This window comes from Chiroxiphia lanceolata, chromosome 7 (assembly GCF_009829145.1).
Source record: "Chiroxiphia lanceolata isolate bChiLan1 chromosome 7, bChiLan1.pri, whole genome shotgun sequence".
NCBI classification, from domain to species: Eukaryota; Metazoa; Chordata; class Aves; order Passeriformes; family Pipridae; genus Chiroxiphia; species Chiroxiphia lanceolata.
In genome coordinates this window covers 25,092,505-25,109,788 of record NC_045643.1, presented here as the reverse complement: position 1 = coordinate 25,109,788, position 17,284 = coordinate 25,092,505, and the positions used below count along the sequence as shown (strand labels likewise).

The 17,284-nt window shown below is 35.6% G+C and overlaps 1 protein-coding gene across 3 annotated transcripts in view; it reads right to left on the bottom strand.

Annotated features, from left to right (window-relative positions):
* Nucleotides 1–17,284, bottom strand: part of MAP3K2 (mitogen-activated protein kinase kinase kinase 2) — a 53,482-nt gene that overhangs the window by 20,766 nt on the left and 15,432 nt on the right. For all 3 annotated transcript variants that reach the window (XM_032694048.1, XM_032694050.1, XM_032694049.1), the window contains exons 2-9: nt 13,300–13,369; nt 10,870–10,988; nt 9,219–9,259; nt 6,635–6,734; nt 4,707–4,820; nt 3,973–4,072; nt 2,902–3,032; nt 739–818 (exon numbers count right to left, since the gene is read on the bottom strand). In XM_032694048.1, coding sequence (XP_032549939.1) covers nt 739–818; nt 2,902–3,032; nt 3,973–4,072; nt 4,707–4,820; nt 6,635–6,734; nt 9,219–9,259; nt 10,870–10,988; nt 13,300–13,303 — 689 coding nt within the window. In that variant the 5' untranslated portion in view covers nt 13,304–13,369. The remainder of the gene's footprint in view (nt 1–738; nt 819–2,901; nt 3,033–3,972; nt 4,073–4,706; nt 4,821–6,634; nt 6,735–9,218; nt 9,260–10,869; nt 10,989–13,299; nt 13,370–17,284) is intronic.

The following is a 17,284-nucleotide window of genomic DNA, read 5'->3' as shown; positions in this document are numbered from 1 at the left end:
TAAAATAGCACTATTTGTATAGCAGTTCCAAATAAACAAGTAGCCAATCTGCACAACATTACACCCAAGGTTCTTTTTCTGACCAACCATAGGCCGAACAGGAGTATGTTCTGCTTGGCTTCACTGGTGGACAGCGACCCTCTCAAAACATGAATCTCCTCAGAGGTCATCCCAAACAGACCTACAGACCTTCCCCAGTACATGCTGCCTCTTGCTAAATGATGGGCTTTAACAAAGGAAAATAAGTGGAAAGCCTGCAATGGGAGCAAAGGGAGAGGAATGGACAGTAATCACCAAGAAAAGGACGGGATTGTCCGTTGAGTCTTTAAATGATTCCACCATCTCCTTTAAGTGGGTACCCTCTGCCTTGGCAAAGGAAAACCTACTTCATATGTCAGTGCCTTAGAACTGTAAATTTAATGGAGTGGCTCACCACCAGGGAATATACTTCACACATATGTAAAATCTGGCAACATCTACCAAAAATCTTCAGTGCATTTTTGTAGGATCTGAAGTCTAATTATTTTTTGTTTCAAACACAAATTATTTCAAAAAAACGAAGCTACTGTATTTTCCAAGTATTAGTAAGCAATTAAGTTTGAGTAAGCTTTTATAAATGTTCTGTAACTTAGAGAGGAATTTCTGGAAGAAGCTTTGTCACTGGAGAGTTGTTATACATTACAACTGATAAATTATACAATCTAAAAAAGCTAAATAATGAATGTAAATAATTTTTACCCATCTAATGGGCTGTCAAGTGAGGGACAGCTTCCCGAGCCAGAGTTTTCAGGACTGCTTAAAGACAATGGATCCAGCATCTAATAAATAACAAACAGAGGAAGACCAACAAGTTCAAGTCTGGTTTTCAAATTTTTTTTAAATACTTTAAGGTTTCTGATTTGAAACAGCTAATAAAAAAAAAATCCAAACCAGATAAGAGCTGGTAAAAACAGAGTGGAAAGCTAATCTGTTGTCTTAAAACAAGCTCCCTCCTAAAATGAAGTCTGTTTTGGTATATTATGTAACATCTATTATTTTCTATGAATTGGGCACCAGTCTTTTGCTGTAAATCAAGCAGTTACCCCTCCAATTTTTATGGTCTGTGTTGCATCTTAAAGGTCCTGGGCATACACTTTGTTGAACACCAGTCAAGGACTTATTAAAGAAATGTTGTCCAGAAAGTGAGTTTGCACTCTGCAACTCAGCCACTTATAAACTCTGTACTCGGGAGGAGAACATTTACTACAAGTTCAGCAGTTTTACTCCTCTTTTCTGGTGCCGAAAAGTGGGTCCTGAAAGGATAAGAAAAGCTCATCTGCTGCCATATTTATTACCTCTATAACCTAATGCAGTATGGTCCAAATGGCAGCCCACGGCCCACTTTTATCCAACCCATCATCTCTTCTGTACAAGTGTGGGGTCTGCTGTCAGTGTGAATAGCTGTGCTCAGACAGATCAACAGCAGAGCAGAGTAAAGCCCTCCACTCTCTAATTCCCTTCTTGTCTTTATCTGGCAGCCTGTGACAGACAAAGGCAGTATGGCCAACACTTGCCAAGGTGATGTGGTACCTTAGGGGAGAGGGAGCAAACAGAATTTGTGAGTTCCCAACACCCAAAACTGGCCCTTGAGGCTGTAAAGGTTGAACTAATCTGGCTTTCCATGAAAGTAAAATTCATTAATTTAAACCTGCTCACAGCTTACACAGCAATGCATATATGACAGGTTACATACCTCTTGAATACTCAGGAGTGAATGGACATCCCAGGTATCATCTGTCTGACCAGTCATGATCAGACCAAAAATGACTTGGTCCCGGTCAAAAGTAATCATTTCACTGAATGAATCTAGACCTGGGATGGATCTGACCATGTGGCTATGATAAAGAATAGCACCCAGGTTTAGAAAGTAGGAAATTCAGTCTCTATTCTCAGCTCAGTCATTAAAATTGTGCAACAAATTGCACAATCCCTTTGCCTCTGTTTTTATTCTATCATCTGTCTCTCATTTAGTCAGCTCATAAAACCCACTGCCTCTTGTCATTTGTAAATACAGTGCCAATGTCAACAACAACTTGAAGTGATTTGGGTATGCAGCATTATTTTTCTTTCCTCCTTAAAACATCTTTCTCCATTGCCAATTCTGTGAGCCATTACATTTCTGCTTCTTTTCCTGCTGTTTTTAGGGGCAGTTTTAATATTCAGAGAGCAGAATTTTTATTTTTGCTGAATGTGCTGATATCCTACACTACTAATGCAGGCGAGTAAGAACAACAAAATAACATACATTTGTGATCTTCACACAAAACCCAAGTGACTCTGGAAAGTATTTCAGAGCTTATTTATGCCAGACCCACCGCCATCCCCTTACCTCTACCTCAACACAGTATCAGAGAGAATCACAGAATATTCTGAGCTGGAAGGGACCCACGAGGATCATCAAGTCCAACTCTTAAGCATCAGTTAAGTCCAAATAATTCTGACAAATCCAAAGTCTTTCTTAAATTCTCCTTTAATTACCTGGAAAACGGGTAAAACTTTCTTTCTTACATATCCTTCTCATTAAAATAAAGGGGTTTGTGCTTTCTAATGTAGGCATTTCTGCTGTTATTTATATCTATCACTACCTCTCTCAGCTATCATGGGAATTAAGAATACTATCTTTGTCCTTGTAGCATATTTAAAACATATTTAAAAATTTTAAAAATTGAAGAGACTTACAGAGAAAAAACCCAGGTTCTACGAAACTAAACAGCACAATTATTTCAACCTTCTTTCACCAATCATGTTTTCTAGAGTTATCATCAATTTTTTTGCTGTTCTTTCGAACAGTTCCATAACCTTCAGCAGTATTTCATAAAGCAACCTAACAAAAACTTTAATTTTAATAAATCACACACCTACCTGATCCATACTTTCTGGAATGAATTCACCTTCACTGTTGATACTGGTGAAGGACCCATTTCGAGCCACCTGATGCAGCTCATCTGGAATGTATCCTGGGGGAGGTGAACTCCTATCACGAGTATTAGAACCTTTCGAAAGAAAAAGGCCACTCAGAGTCTCTACATTAACCCAGAATCCAGAGGTTTTACTCAAATGTTTCACAGGCACTGAGCCTGCCTGAATCACTTCTTCCTTTGGGCATTTTCCAAATGCCTGTGCAATGCAACACTTAAGTATAGCATTTGAAATCTGCAATCCAGGAATTATGAAAAATTTGGGGCAGAGTTGCCTCAACGGCATTAAAAAGAATTTTCATTATACAGGAACAGAAACACAATTTGCTCACACATCTAGCTGGATAAATTTCTTCTTTTGAACAAAATCAAAATCCAAACCCTTCCACCCATGTCAACTAATCCTTTCCAACTCCTGAGAATTTCAGGGTTTTTTTGTAGAATATTAAGTCTGTAAGAACACAAATATATATATTCATAATAAATACATAATAATTAACTTGTCTGGAAAATTATTCATGAAACTCTCTAGTTTCATAATTAAATTTTGAAGTTAACATCACACCAATTTCAAAATATTAATAAGCAAAAATGTTATCTCAATGCCTAAATAAGTATTTTACACAAATGTTCAGACATTAAAAAAATATGAGGGTCCTAAACTGAGCAAGAAAACACACTGCCATATAAACAGATTTTTCAGTAGCTCATTCCTTTATCTGAAAATAAAGGGGAGTACTAACACCAGATTCTTAGGTTACCCATCAGTTACCTCAAAGAATTCTACATACATTTATTTACCTCTCAGGGTTTTGGGTAATTTTCTGTATTATATATATTTAAACCACTTTTAACTTAAAATTCAAAATCCACTCCCCCAAGTGCAAACTCTACAGTAGAGTCATTGATGAGTATGAGAAATTCAAACACTGTGTGCTGAGAGCAAAATCCTCATGAAGAGAATACTACAAAAGAAAAGCTTTTACAATTAAAGCTATTGAAATATTCACCTTACCTATTACAGACAGTCGCCTTTTCCTGTCTGTCACACCGAACACTGTATTATCTAAATCTTCCAGTGAGGGCAAGGGTTCCATATTATTTACACTGGGTGACTGAAAATGCATAAATATTACAACCTGCTGTTATTACTTTATACTCCTCACAATGAAAATACTTCGTAAACTTTACAGGCTTTGTGCAGTACATTCCTTTTTTCGAGCAGTCAAAAAAGCAGTTTGCCAATTTATATCACAATCGATCTATTTTAGTAGCTCATTCTTACTCTTTAAAAATAATTTTCAATATGTACCAGTACACAAATCTTATGAATATCAATGCCATGGTTTGTTAGATAATACCAAAATACCTCAGCATTTAGTCTATAGTCCACTACTCCTTGCTACAACAAACACTGAACTTCCCACAAAGGAGTACCACCAACGTGCGACTTAAAGAACAATTTCAAATAACTACTGTTACTTAAATTTTATGTGCTTTTCAAATCTGTATCACTTTAGCATCCTACTAAGGAACACTTTTCTACCACTGTAGGGAAGACAAACAAAGAGAAGGATCTAAGAAAGAGTTAAAACTGAGTAAATACAAGATGCTAATGGATGTTCAAACTGAAATCAAGAAGCAATCAGTATTATTTTCAATTGGAAAAATGCCATCTTTAAAAAAAGATATAAATAATACTTCAATATGAAAACTCAGGAAAAAGGCATTTAGCATGTCAATTCATACCTGTGTATTTCCATGTATTACAAGCAATATCTTGAGACTCTTCATATGTACACTACGGTCAAGCAGTTCAACAGCTTTGTCCAGGTCATCCTGGGTGGTTAATGGAATTACAAGCTACAAAAAAGGGAGGGGGAAAAAAAAGTCTTAAATGGGATACAAGAAAAAAATGAGAAAGTCAAGTGCAGAGAAACAAATAAAGGGAATCTTTCCATTCATACCAAACAACTTGAAAATAAAATTTATTAGATGATCCCTCAAGTTAGCATCAAAATGTCTAAAGTTCAACCTTAACTCTTCCTTTAGATGCCTTCACTATTTACAGCATGTGGAACAAGTCTTCACAACCAAAGAGCAACCATTTTGTATATATGCAACTGAATATCCTACAAGTTTCAGAGAAACAAGTGCAACAGGGTCAATGTATTTACCATTGCCTAAATTACCACAAGTCTGTAATATGAACAGAAGTCTTATTTTACAGAGCATAAAGCAGACTTTTGTATCTCAAATATTACAACTACACTTGTTTGAAATTGCATCACTAACAGAATTTCTCCATTGAAACCCAAAATCTGTCAAGGAAGCGTATCCTTACTTCCTTAAGGAAGATGTGATCCATGTGCAACAACTCTAGTCCTTGCTAGAATCTTACTTTATCTAACTAATTAGAATTAACTTAGCATACATGTATCTTTAGAACAGAAAATGTTATGCCACTAAAGTGCTATTGAGATCTGAATTCTATAACACATAAGATCGAGTTTGTGTTTCAGGAGTGTACATTACAACTTCTACTTGTAACAAAGGAACAACACAATACAGATTTTTAAATCTATTCTACTTGTAAGCAGCATCAGTCAGTAATGTTCAAATACATCACCAGGCAAAATACAGTAGTTTTATACAAAAAGAAATGGGTCTTGATAAAATGAAGAGTTTGTACATTTGTTAAGTTGCAGTTTTAATCCTAATGACATGTTATCACCATCCCATTTCTGAAAGGTGATGGGATGATTTGCCAGCTAGTGCCGAAGTTGACAAGAAGAAAACCTACTCAAATGCCTAAGAATCTATCAGTGGAAGGAGCTGAGGCTAAAGCATTATGAAGGGCCATCACTTTTGACCTTCCTAATCTCCAAAAGCCATCTGCTGGAATTCTTCATTTTGAGGATCAGTTTCACAGAAGTGCCTGATAATGTTACCAACAAACAGCAATTACTGGCATTTTCTTCTGCAAAGATACAGATTAGATACAGCAATTATGTTGTGCATAACCACACGAATAATCCTTTATGAACTTTGCTGACTCAAGGCAAAACCCAGAAGTAACTCACAAGAATGGATCCTGCATCTGTAAATATATCTGCTATAATTCCATCCCTGCTTCTAAAGGAAAGTTGGAAGTAAAATTGATCAAGCATAAGTGGCTTGACAGTGCTGGCACTGTTTCCAAGAAATCTTTGGGAACCAGCCACTTTAGGAGGAGCAACAGCTAAGTGTATTCGTCCAATCTAAACAGTAACTAAATGCAGCATTCTAGCAGTTGCCTAACAAGATTAATCCTTAAAGAAAAGAGTTTATAAGAAAGGATAAATGTTATTTCAAATTTACAAACACAACAAAGCTCAAAAAAGTAAAGACTTGTAATAGAACTGTGGCAGATCAGGAAGACAATTTACTCATTCCTAACCAAGTCTGAGACATAATTCATTACGATACTCATGAAACACTTCACGTATCTCCTGCCTATCCTAACGTGGACAAGACTTACATATTTGAGAAAACACACACACACGTACTAGAAACCCAGGAGTTTGTCACAGGAGTAAGTTTTGTCACAGGAGTGGTTCCCACTACTTATGAGAGCAAATTTCAGCCTCAAAACAATCAATGCCCAAGGCAAGAATTTAGAGGACACAGAATATTACCTCATTATTGCTGTAATGTAAATCCATAGTCTGTCCAAAAGCAACTTTAGCTTTAGCCGCAAGATCTTCAAGTTTAACAGGCCTTGGTAATTGCAGGATCCTGAAAAACAATTTAAGTTTTAAAGAATTTTTGTCCATTACCTATGAAAATCTAGCAACTCATTACTTAAAAACTATTTTGGAACTAAATTTATTACTAAAAAGACCATAAGAGACTATGCTTCATTCACTGTCCTCCATATTCTGAGACTTTAAAAAAAAGAAAGAAAAGCAGTGAAAAAGTTAAAACGGATAATCAAGCACAGAATCAGATTTCATTATGACTGCTTTACTTGCTTCTATATGGCTTGCTTAATGCTTTGCAAGCCTCCATTTCAGAGGCAAATTCTTAGAAACTTCTAAAATTTTCTACTCCAGAAAACTAAGACAATGGAGTACCATGGGCTGACAAGCATAAACATCAGAAAGGAATTAATCCCTTTTTTGGAAATCTGAAAGACTGTCTTACCTGAGGAAGGTAACTAAATGTCACCATCCTTACCATAATGAACTACACACTCAAACTGCCCAGTCCATCACTAACTGTGCTTCAAATGTGTTCCTGTAAGAATGGTGTGGTTGCAGGTCAACAAGTCAGATTTTCTTTTAACTCAATGTCTCATCAAACCAGTTAGCCCATACTGCCCTTTTACTATAGAAAACTATTGTATTTTTTGAGATACAACAGCATTAAACAAAAAAAGCATTTAAAAGTGATTAAGCTATTGAGGTACATCCAATTCACATTCAAAAAAGAAAGAGCACTCAAATTCTGTGAAGCAGAAAAGTCAGCAAAGGGTAACTGTTCCTTTCATCAGTGGTTCGGTTAGTACTACACTGGTTAGGGGACAACTTTCTCACTGAAATGAGACTAGAAGCCAGGCCACTTCCAATTAAAAATTATTGTGAAAAAATAAAATCTTAAAAAACCACCCAAAACAAACAAGAGCAACCAACACTAACTCTCACTATAGTTAACAATTTGTGCAACAAGCCTACAGTTCTACCCATCACACCACCAGCTCCTTGGAACAAAGTGCCACATTCACCACTGAAAGCAAGTCTGAAATCATTTCTGTTTTTCACTTCTCTTTTTCAAACCTAGTGAGAAAGCCATTGCATAACTTATTTTTCCTGCATAATTTCATTACTTTATCTTTAGATCTACATGCTCAGGCAACAAAAGTATTATAACTCATGCTGAGCAATGAGCCTGGGCTGCCCAGTACCTCTGGGCAAGTAGGCTCAAGGCACTTGGGACAGTGCAGAACAGAGCTAGGCCCATGAGCATAAAAGCTTGGGAAAGGTATCTTTCCACACACTTATTTTATGCTTGTTAAGCAATTCATATTGAATTGATTAACTTAGTCCACTGTGAAAGTGAATTATGATAAACTGCAAAATGCACCATCCATGCAGAGTGGCAGCAAGTAAACATCTCTCTGTTTTAAATTCATGCTTCTCCTTATTTCACGAGAAATAGTTAGGTAGAAGAGTCCTCAATTTTAAAAGCTTTCAAAAAGACTTATTTCCTCCAAATTACTTACAGCACTCAACCATTACCGATGCACTTTTATGTGTGATGCTCAGGGAAGTGACAGAAAGAAGCTGAAGAATGCTAATACCGAGGGAACTTACTGCTATTTTACTGCTCCATGTACAGAGAGGGCACACACTGTAATCAGCATGGACACACACTCAGCTCCTGCACATCACACCAAGGGCTGCCCAGAAGTAGTACAGGTTTCATTCTGAAGCAATTAAGTAATTTACAATTTCTACTGACAAACAGTATGAGCAGGATATTATTTCCTTTTTCCTTAAGTATTTTCAAAGATCTTATTCTATAACCATTTCTCTGCAGGCAGAATGAAATTTTATGCTTTCAGAAAGAGACAGGCAGGCAAAATCAGTTGTCCACAACCAGTTCTGCATGGAGTTGTACACTGAATTCTGTAGAAGCTTTTAAGCAGTCATCAGAGCAGTCATATATACAGATGCTTGTATACTTTAAGCAGGTGCATCAGCCACCTCATATACAAAATGAAAATAAATTTTAACTGATTAAATAAAAGTAATCCGAATTTAATAAATTTTCTTCTTACAGTTTCATACTGGTACTTCCAAAGTACAATCCAATACTGAGATTTAAGATTCTAGACCTCTTTCTCTGGGTGTTACAGTAACAATAAATTATCACGCATTTATTACAAACATGATGAAGGAAAAAAATTTATATTCTGGTCTATTCAAACTTGAGATCTATTCTAATGATCTAAGTAATTGATCATGGCTACAAATACCTATCTGAAGGGTAACCAAATGCAGGATCCTCCATGGGACATAGGTACAGTATGATACTTCCACATTTATGCATACTTAGAGCCCACATTTCAAACAGTTAATTATCTTTAAATTGTGTTCATATCAAAACTGAATTTAAGCTCAAGCAAAATACACTTAGAGATCTGAAATACTTTGAAATTTTACGATAGAAACACAACAAAACTCTACAAATAATTAAGAGACAAGACTGTTCCATTACCTTTTTTCACCTCGATGTTCAAATTTGACTCTAACATCATTCTGTAAGAAAAGACATAAAGGAACCACTATTAGTTTGTTAATACCTCCTTTAATGAAGGCCATGAACTCCCATTCAATAATCTTACACCAGAGCTAAATTCCTTATTAATTTTCTGTCCTTTCCAATACAACAAGTATCTAAACAAGCTACCACTGCTGAAGTACCTGATAGAGGCTTAAAGTGTGTAAAAAATACAAAAACTTATTCTGAAGTACAATGAATGCTTCTCTAAGTAAAGACATTATTTTCTATCAATATATTTTAATATTATAACAGATTTATGACTTCAAATTCAGCATGGAATGGTTACCAAAAAGTTCTCTATCCTGAACAGGCAGGTAGATTTAGCTCCAACAACAGGTTTTTACGTACACTTTGCAGCTGAGCATTCCAGGCTTAAGAAACATATCTTGTTTCATAAGCATTACCATAGAAACCAACATATGTAATTAAGCCAGCAGTCATGGAATAAATTTCCCAATAACCATATCTGTATATATTTGCAGAGGAAATAAAGTTTGTTTTTTGCAAAAACATAGTTTTAAGAACCAAATTGTATTAGCACCTATTGCAGGCAAAACAATAATGCAGGAAAAACAATAATGCATTATCCAACTAATGATGTTGCATCTTCCAAAACAACTGATTAACAAATTATTACTTTCAAAATTCCTAAACTGAAACAGAAGGATAAACATTTCTTCTAACTTTCTAAACATGTATTATACTCAAATCATTTTGGATCAAAAATGCATGTTACCACAATGTCTAAAGTCACAGCTCACACACGAGGTACATGATATCAGCAAAGCACCACTGTGATATACACTGAACTCATACAACTTTTAAAGCACAGAATGAAAAAGATGTAGCCATTGGGTTTCGACAGTTTAAAAGCCAAATATATAGGAATATATATATTAAAAGGTTAAAATAGGTAAAAACGGAAATTTCATTAAATATTGAACTGTAAATTAAGGATCCAATCAAATAAACATACAGTTAATGTATGTTTATTATGTTATTTATGAGTAAAAATCATTGTCCTCTCCTAATCTCTCAGTATAGTAGTTCAAACCTATCAACTAAGTATTTACTACTTATTCCATTTCTGTTTAGTATCTACAGAAAATACAGTTGAAAAGAACTCACATTTCCAGCACATGAGCAAACAAGAAAACGAGGCCAAAGACGCAGTAAAAGAGTTTAAGCATGTTTCTGCTGCTGTACTGACATTCTTTGGTGTGATATAGGTGACAACTGGACAATCTACTAAACCTATAAATTTTTTCTTGATATTTTAAAATAGTATAGCATCAATATAATAATAACAACAACTATAAAATCACTCTACACACAATGTCAAAATACCTCTATGATCTTCAATTTACCAATACAAGAGTTATTTAAGCATATACTATGATCTGCTCTCAAATGCCACCATTTCATTTTGCTGATAATACAAGAACATGAACAAAGAAAATGGCAGCACATGTGGGAGACTAATAGCTCATTCTGGTATGCTCACTGGGTTGGCAAGAAAAATAATTACAGAAGTCACAGCAGGACATTCCGTGTTCAGTAGGTTAGTGAGGACATTAAAAATTACCTGTTTTTTAGGTGAAGATGACTTTGGTTTTCCTGTTTCTTGCTGGGGCAATACAGGACGACTGGCCTTATGAAGCACAGCCAAATCCTGCATGATTGAATTCAAAGCTTGCTGCTCATCTGCTCAGAGAGAAAGACCAGACAAGTGTAAAAGACTGTTACATTTGAAGGGCATAACTGTTTCATTTCACAATTAGGCAAGCATTATTCTAAAATCCAAAAGTCATCATTACACTCCAATACATAATTGCCAAATTAAAAAAAATTGCTGCCACATTGCAAATGTTTTTATTTTATTTATCATTAACAGTGCTTAAGGAAATAAACAGCTTAATCAGTAACCACACTTAAATAGCAAGTTTAAAAAATCAAAGTCATAACAGAGACTAAGCTCTACACAAGTCCAGGCTGTATTAATAAAAGAAAGGGGGTGTAGGGGGAAAAGCCTTATCTACTTTGTTTCAAATAGTATGGATGAAACATTTACTAGAAATTACATTTCCTGCCCCTCTCAGAAAACACAGAAAAAACCACAAGTACTTTTGAACCATTTTCCCCTCTGTCCTGAACAGGTATGATCATGCCCACTGGAAGCATACACAAACTCCCAGAGGAATACCTCAACTGTTTGAGCATCTGCTGATAGCACATGAAGTAATTAAAAGAAAAACCAAAACAAAAACCACCAACAAAAAAACAATCCATAAACCAAAAATAAAACCCTACAGAACTTTTCCAGGACTAAAAATACAGAGGATTTTAGGGCTTAAAGGAAGAATTCGTAAGGAGAAACAGAAGCACTGAACCCAGGGGAAAATTTAGGGGCAGAAGTGTTACATAACTTAGGTTTCAAGTTCACAAAAAAACCTAAATCCTGAGGATCTGCCACAACTGTGACAGCCTGAGGCCATGATAGACAAGATTTGCCCTAGAAATGGGATGCTCCTTTAGACAGGAAAACACTGAGCAGCTCAAAAGCCTGTGAGAAATTTATTTCTACTGTTTTGTTCCTTGCCACAGCAATAGTACCTGCACTCAGCATGCATCTGGAACACTGGATGACAAAATTTATCTACAAAGGTGTTGATTGTGTGCCTTCACGCTCCTTCACAATGAAGGAACATTGTGAACAATTCAATGTTTGTTGAAGAATTCATTGCTAAATGTTGTGATTTACAAAAAAACGTATTCCTCGAACGCGGACCTGAGAAAAGTTCAGCATTAAAATCAGCAAGTAAGCATTCCAAGTGTTCAGAAACCATGAGAATTCCTTCACATTCTATTAAAATACAACCAAATATATTTATTATAAAAGGAAATTGTGGGATTTAAGTGCTCTAATTTAATAGATTCCTAACAGATCAGAAAGCTGGTCTGAAAATTAGTACCTTTGATCATCACTCATGCTGTCATTATTCATAACTCTACTAAGATATGCAAATCTATAAAAGCAAGTTTTACTAGCAATATTTAATGGCAGAACTGAAGGCGTTCTTGCAGCTCAGTTATTCTTTTCTCACACTAAAACACACTTCAAGATTTGCCAAAATTAAAATAAAGTTAAACTATTTTATTGTGTTATAGCCTATTCTAGTGCTCAGCAATGGTAAAAAATAAATTGATGTTTTAGCAGTTGATTGGAAGTTTCTTCCCCAGTGGTCACTATGTTGCATATTTCATGAAACCAAAGAACTGTGGTAAAGTGTTTAAAGTTTACTGAATATCCATCATGACTCAACAGTCACTCCTCTCACGCAAAATGCTGGAGAAGATCAGAAATCTGAAGAATGCTGTATTCCCAGATTAGGCAACTTGATTATTAAGCATAAGGTTAGGAACATTAGCATAACAATAAGAGATGAACAAAAGCAACATGAAAATGTGCGTGTTGTGGTTGGTTGGTTTGCTGGGATTTTTTTGAGAGGGAGCTCCGATAAATGATTACAATAACAACATGGTCAACTCATTAAAAAGCACACACAGCTTGAAAAACTGGCATAAAATCTAAAGTAATACAAATGTGCCACATATTTAGAAAAACAGACCATCTACACAGTCTTGGCTTTGCATTGCAATGATACAAGATAAAATCCTTTAATATAGACTTTGTGGTTTGGGCTTGTTTTTTTCCAACAGTCATTACCATTTAGAGGACAGTAAATATTCTAATACCATGAATCTCAATTTCCTATACTTCAATCTTTAAGTTACCACATAATAAGGGAAAAGTGTTATATTCCAAGAAAAAAAAAAAAGAAATATTTTGAATACTGCAAAGCTGCTGAACACTGCCTTTCATATTGGTGTTACACTGTGTTAAACAGCCAAAGCACACATTTCCTAGGAATTGTAGTACATTAATGGTTTTAGCACTCAACAGAAATGAAGAGTATCTGAACTAAATTTTATTTATGTTACACATAAGACTTACCCATTATGGCAGTGAGTCTGAAAACTCGAACTTCAAGGAAAGGGCTGCTTCATTAGCATTATTTTATTCCCTAAAAAGCAAAACCAAAAACCCCACAATTACTGAAGTTGTCAAAGCCACGTAAAACAGCCAACTCTTAAGTGTTTATGGGCAGTTTTTCTAACATTCTACATAGCAAATTCGATTGCATAAGGCACAAATACAATGTGTGGAGAAAACAGATACTGCTCCCAGAGCCTCACCAGCCTCTGAGCAATGTACGTACTTTACCAGGACATAAAAACCTGAACTAAATATTCTTCTAGACTTAAGCTGACTTTAGTCTCTACCTATACCCCTCAATGATGATTAGTAGCTTAATTAACTGTAACACTCTACTATATGGGATACCCACTACTCCAGATTATTAAAAACTGATTCTTTTTCTACAGGTCCACACTGTATCTGGTGTTTAAAGTTATGTAGTTATATATAGTTATAGTTAAAGTTATAGACAGTTAAAGTTATAGATAGTTGTAGATAGTTATATACAGATACATATAGTCTATATATATAAATACATATCAAACTCACAGCACAAATCAAGAGTCATCCACACCTACTGATTATATAAACTCAAATTTTTCACCATAATTCAAGAACATAACACAGATATCCTAACATTTTTGAAAGTAAATGGCTCTGGAAGAGAGCAAGTATTAACTTTTAATATACAATATATGTTATACAGAAAAGCAGAAACATAAGGAGCACTTTTATGAACAAACCCTGCCACAACATCTTCAAAACTGGCCAACTGGAAAAACTCAATAACGAAGGACCAATTAAAATAATCTTTCTATGAGATGCCATTATGGAGGTTAACAGCAAAAACCGAAAGTCATATTCCTAAACAGACAATGAGATTTGTTGCAATACAGATTACCCCAGGAAAAATTCTGACTTTTTTTAATGCAAGAGAAGAAAATTCTTATTTCTTAAGCAGTCACTGTAACCAAGTAGGGAAGGTCTATGTCCCTTGTCCCTCCTCCCTTTTGTTGACTGCAGTGGACCATCCTTCCTTCTGACTCAAGAGAAAAAGATTTACCTTACACTGACAAAAACAAATTATTTCCCTGCTAGTTCATTCAAGGAGCTACACTAATAGAATATGACTCATTTTTTTCCCCTTCTTTAATCAAAATTTGTTTTCCTATGGTTTAGTGTCAAACGACCCCTGAGACCAGCACGGGGTAGCCTGTGGGAGCACGTGGCTAAGAAGAAAGGGGAGGAGCTCTTTCAGCATCAGTCAGTCAGGTTTCCTTGCTTGAACATTCTGCCAATTGTCTATCTAACAGCAAATTAATTCTAGTTTTTCAAAAGACTTCTGAGCACCTTCAGTTCGGCATCTAAGTTTCTGGCATTGTCTCTTACATTGGACTTGAGAGTCATATGAAGGTCTCTCCTAAATAGTGCCTTTTACCTACCTATCAGATGAGTCATCTACTACTGTCTGTTTCAAACTCTATAATAACTCAGGCTTTTCAAGAAGACCCAGAGGTCCCACTACATAATCAGAAATCAGTTCGGTAGAGAGAGCACACAAAAGAGCACATTCGAACTAAAATAAATCTAAAAATATGATGGATGTGCACTCAGAGTTACATACTCCCAAGTCTACAGACAGCCTCAAAACAGTACCTGAAACAGTTTCTAAGTGCTGTGGAAAAGAAACTCCCATCTAATGTCTTGTAAAGTATTAAAGTCTGTAAGAGCATGGGAACTAAACCTGGCCTGGGTGGCCCACAGCCTCACGACACAACCCTCTGCTTTCACTAACATGGTCTCCAGCCTCTCAAAAAAAAACCCCCATAAACCAAACCAACAAACAAATGCAAACCCCAAAGCAAACCCAAAAACTAAAAAGAAAAAAGCTTCTGTTGCTCCATAACAGAAAAGGAAACACACGAAGACAGAAAAGCAGAGGATTTGTACTAATTTTCAGGCTGAATTTTCACTTATTTGCTGAATGATAGTGCCCAATATCACTCAAAATAAGGAAAGTATCTTTCAACCTTGCTCTCACACAAGATGCCAGGAGAACTGGTTTACTTAGTGAACCAGGATTATCTTTACAGCATTAAATATCACAACTAACATTTTTCCCCCATATCTGATTCTTTGCATCCTTTGCATCCCTAAGAGTCAAAAAAGCAAAGCAGAACATACATGAAATTATTTCCTACGCTATGTTTTTTGTATCACCAGTTGTCTTGGGAGATCTTCCAAAGAATTACTCATTGAAGATGCTCATAAAACATCTTTTTAATTCTGTATTTGATTCAACTGTCTTTAAATGAGAGCTAATGTCATTTTCTTATGTCTGTTTTAATTATATGTCTTAATACATTAAACATAAAAATGTGTTTCATGACTTTGGATGAAGTACTTCTGTAATACTTCCTTGAAAACACTTCAAAGAAATACAACAGTTCTCTGAGGCATTTTAAATCTTCTGCCACACCTGAAGAAAACCACACCAAGTTATATCTCCAAACAAAACCATCCCAGATGTTCTGTCTAAATGTAACTGAAAAAAACCCCCAAAACAACTTGGAATATCAAATATCTTGAGCTACAGGACTCATATAAGGTTGAAGAAGAAATATTTTAAAAATATATTCTCCAGGTTGCTCCAGCCACAAGAATTCTTTCTTTATTATTAATTTGTGGTATCTCTCATAAAAGAACATAAGGTAATAAGTGAACATAAATTTATTTTCTCTTCCACTTCCTTCTTATTCCTTAAAAAAAAAAAAACAAACCACAACTTAGGAAAATTAAATTTCTCTGAGTAACTTATATGTGTCTTACTTTATCGTCCCTTTTAACCAAAATTCTTTCTATTCAAATATAAGGTATAATTAATCACCAACTAAACAGCTTAACAGCCTTTCTGTTAGCATTTAGTGTTACTTCAAAAACAAATAACAACAAAATTTCAATTAAAAACATTACTCAGATCCAAATTTAAGAAGATCTTTATGAATTCACCTTGTGAATTGAGAAAACACTTCTGTTTTTAACTGCTCATTTTCACAATGGGCTGTAACAACAGGGTGGGTGTGGAGAGTGAGCAAGAACAAGCTAACAAAAATCAACGTTTTTTCAAACAGAAGTATATACATTCCGTAGAAAGGGAAAAAAGCATACCCTAAATCCATGGTTGCATAGTAGAGTTAGTATAGTGCACACATACAAGAGTAAATTACAATCCAGGACAAAAAAGGAAGCGAAACAAAAAACTGGAACTCAGAGAAAGACTCAGGAGAAGCAAAGGCTGCAAAACACAAAGAGCAGATGCAAAGACAGAATAAGATTATGTCAAGGTCTTGCAGAGAGACACAAGCAGCCTGAATTTGAATGAAATTAAAGAAAGGATAACAGAGAGTGAATTTCAAAAAGGTGTTTGCTACTCTTATCACATCATCAAAGAAGAATATCCTAGCAACAGCATTTTGGATATAAGGGTGGAGAGACGCTGATTCATATTCATGATTCATTTCCCACCAGCCACCTTCCAGAGCCTGGAAGTCCTTCAGAATCTGAGAATGCCACCAAAGGAAGAAAACATCCAGGTGATTCTTGGAAATTGTTTTTAGCTTTCTCAATGCAAATGAAACAAACCCTGAGGGCAAGTAAGTCATGTGGCCAATATTGGAGCTGTTCAAACGCCCCGTGGCACTGCTATAATAAACACAACCCAGTGCCCTCCTGGTTACTGAAAGATAAAAGTATACAAGTGCTGGCACACACATTACATCGTCTCTCATGACTGACTTGGTCACATTCAAAAGCTTGTAGACTAGGAGAAAAAAGCTTTACACAGTAGAGGAAGTAAGCAAGCAGGTGCTATATGGAGTGAATATTTATTAAGTGAGCTAGAAAAGGTGTTGTAGTTCTGTGAAATACAAAGATACATACTGTGCAGAAATGAAATGGCTCC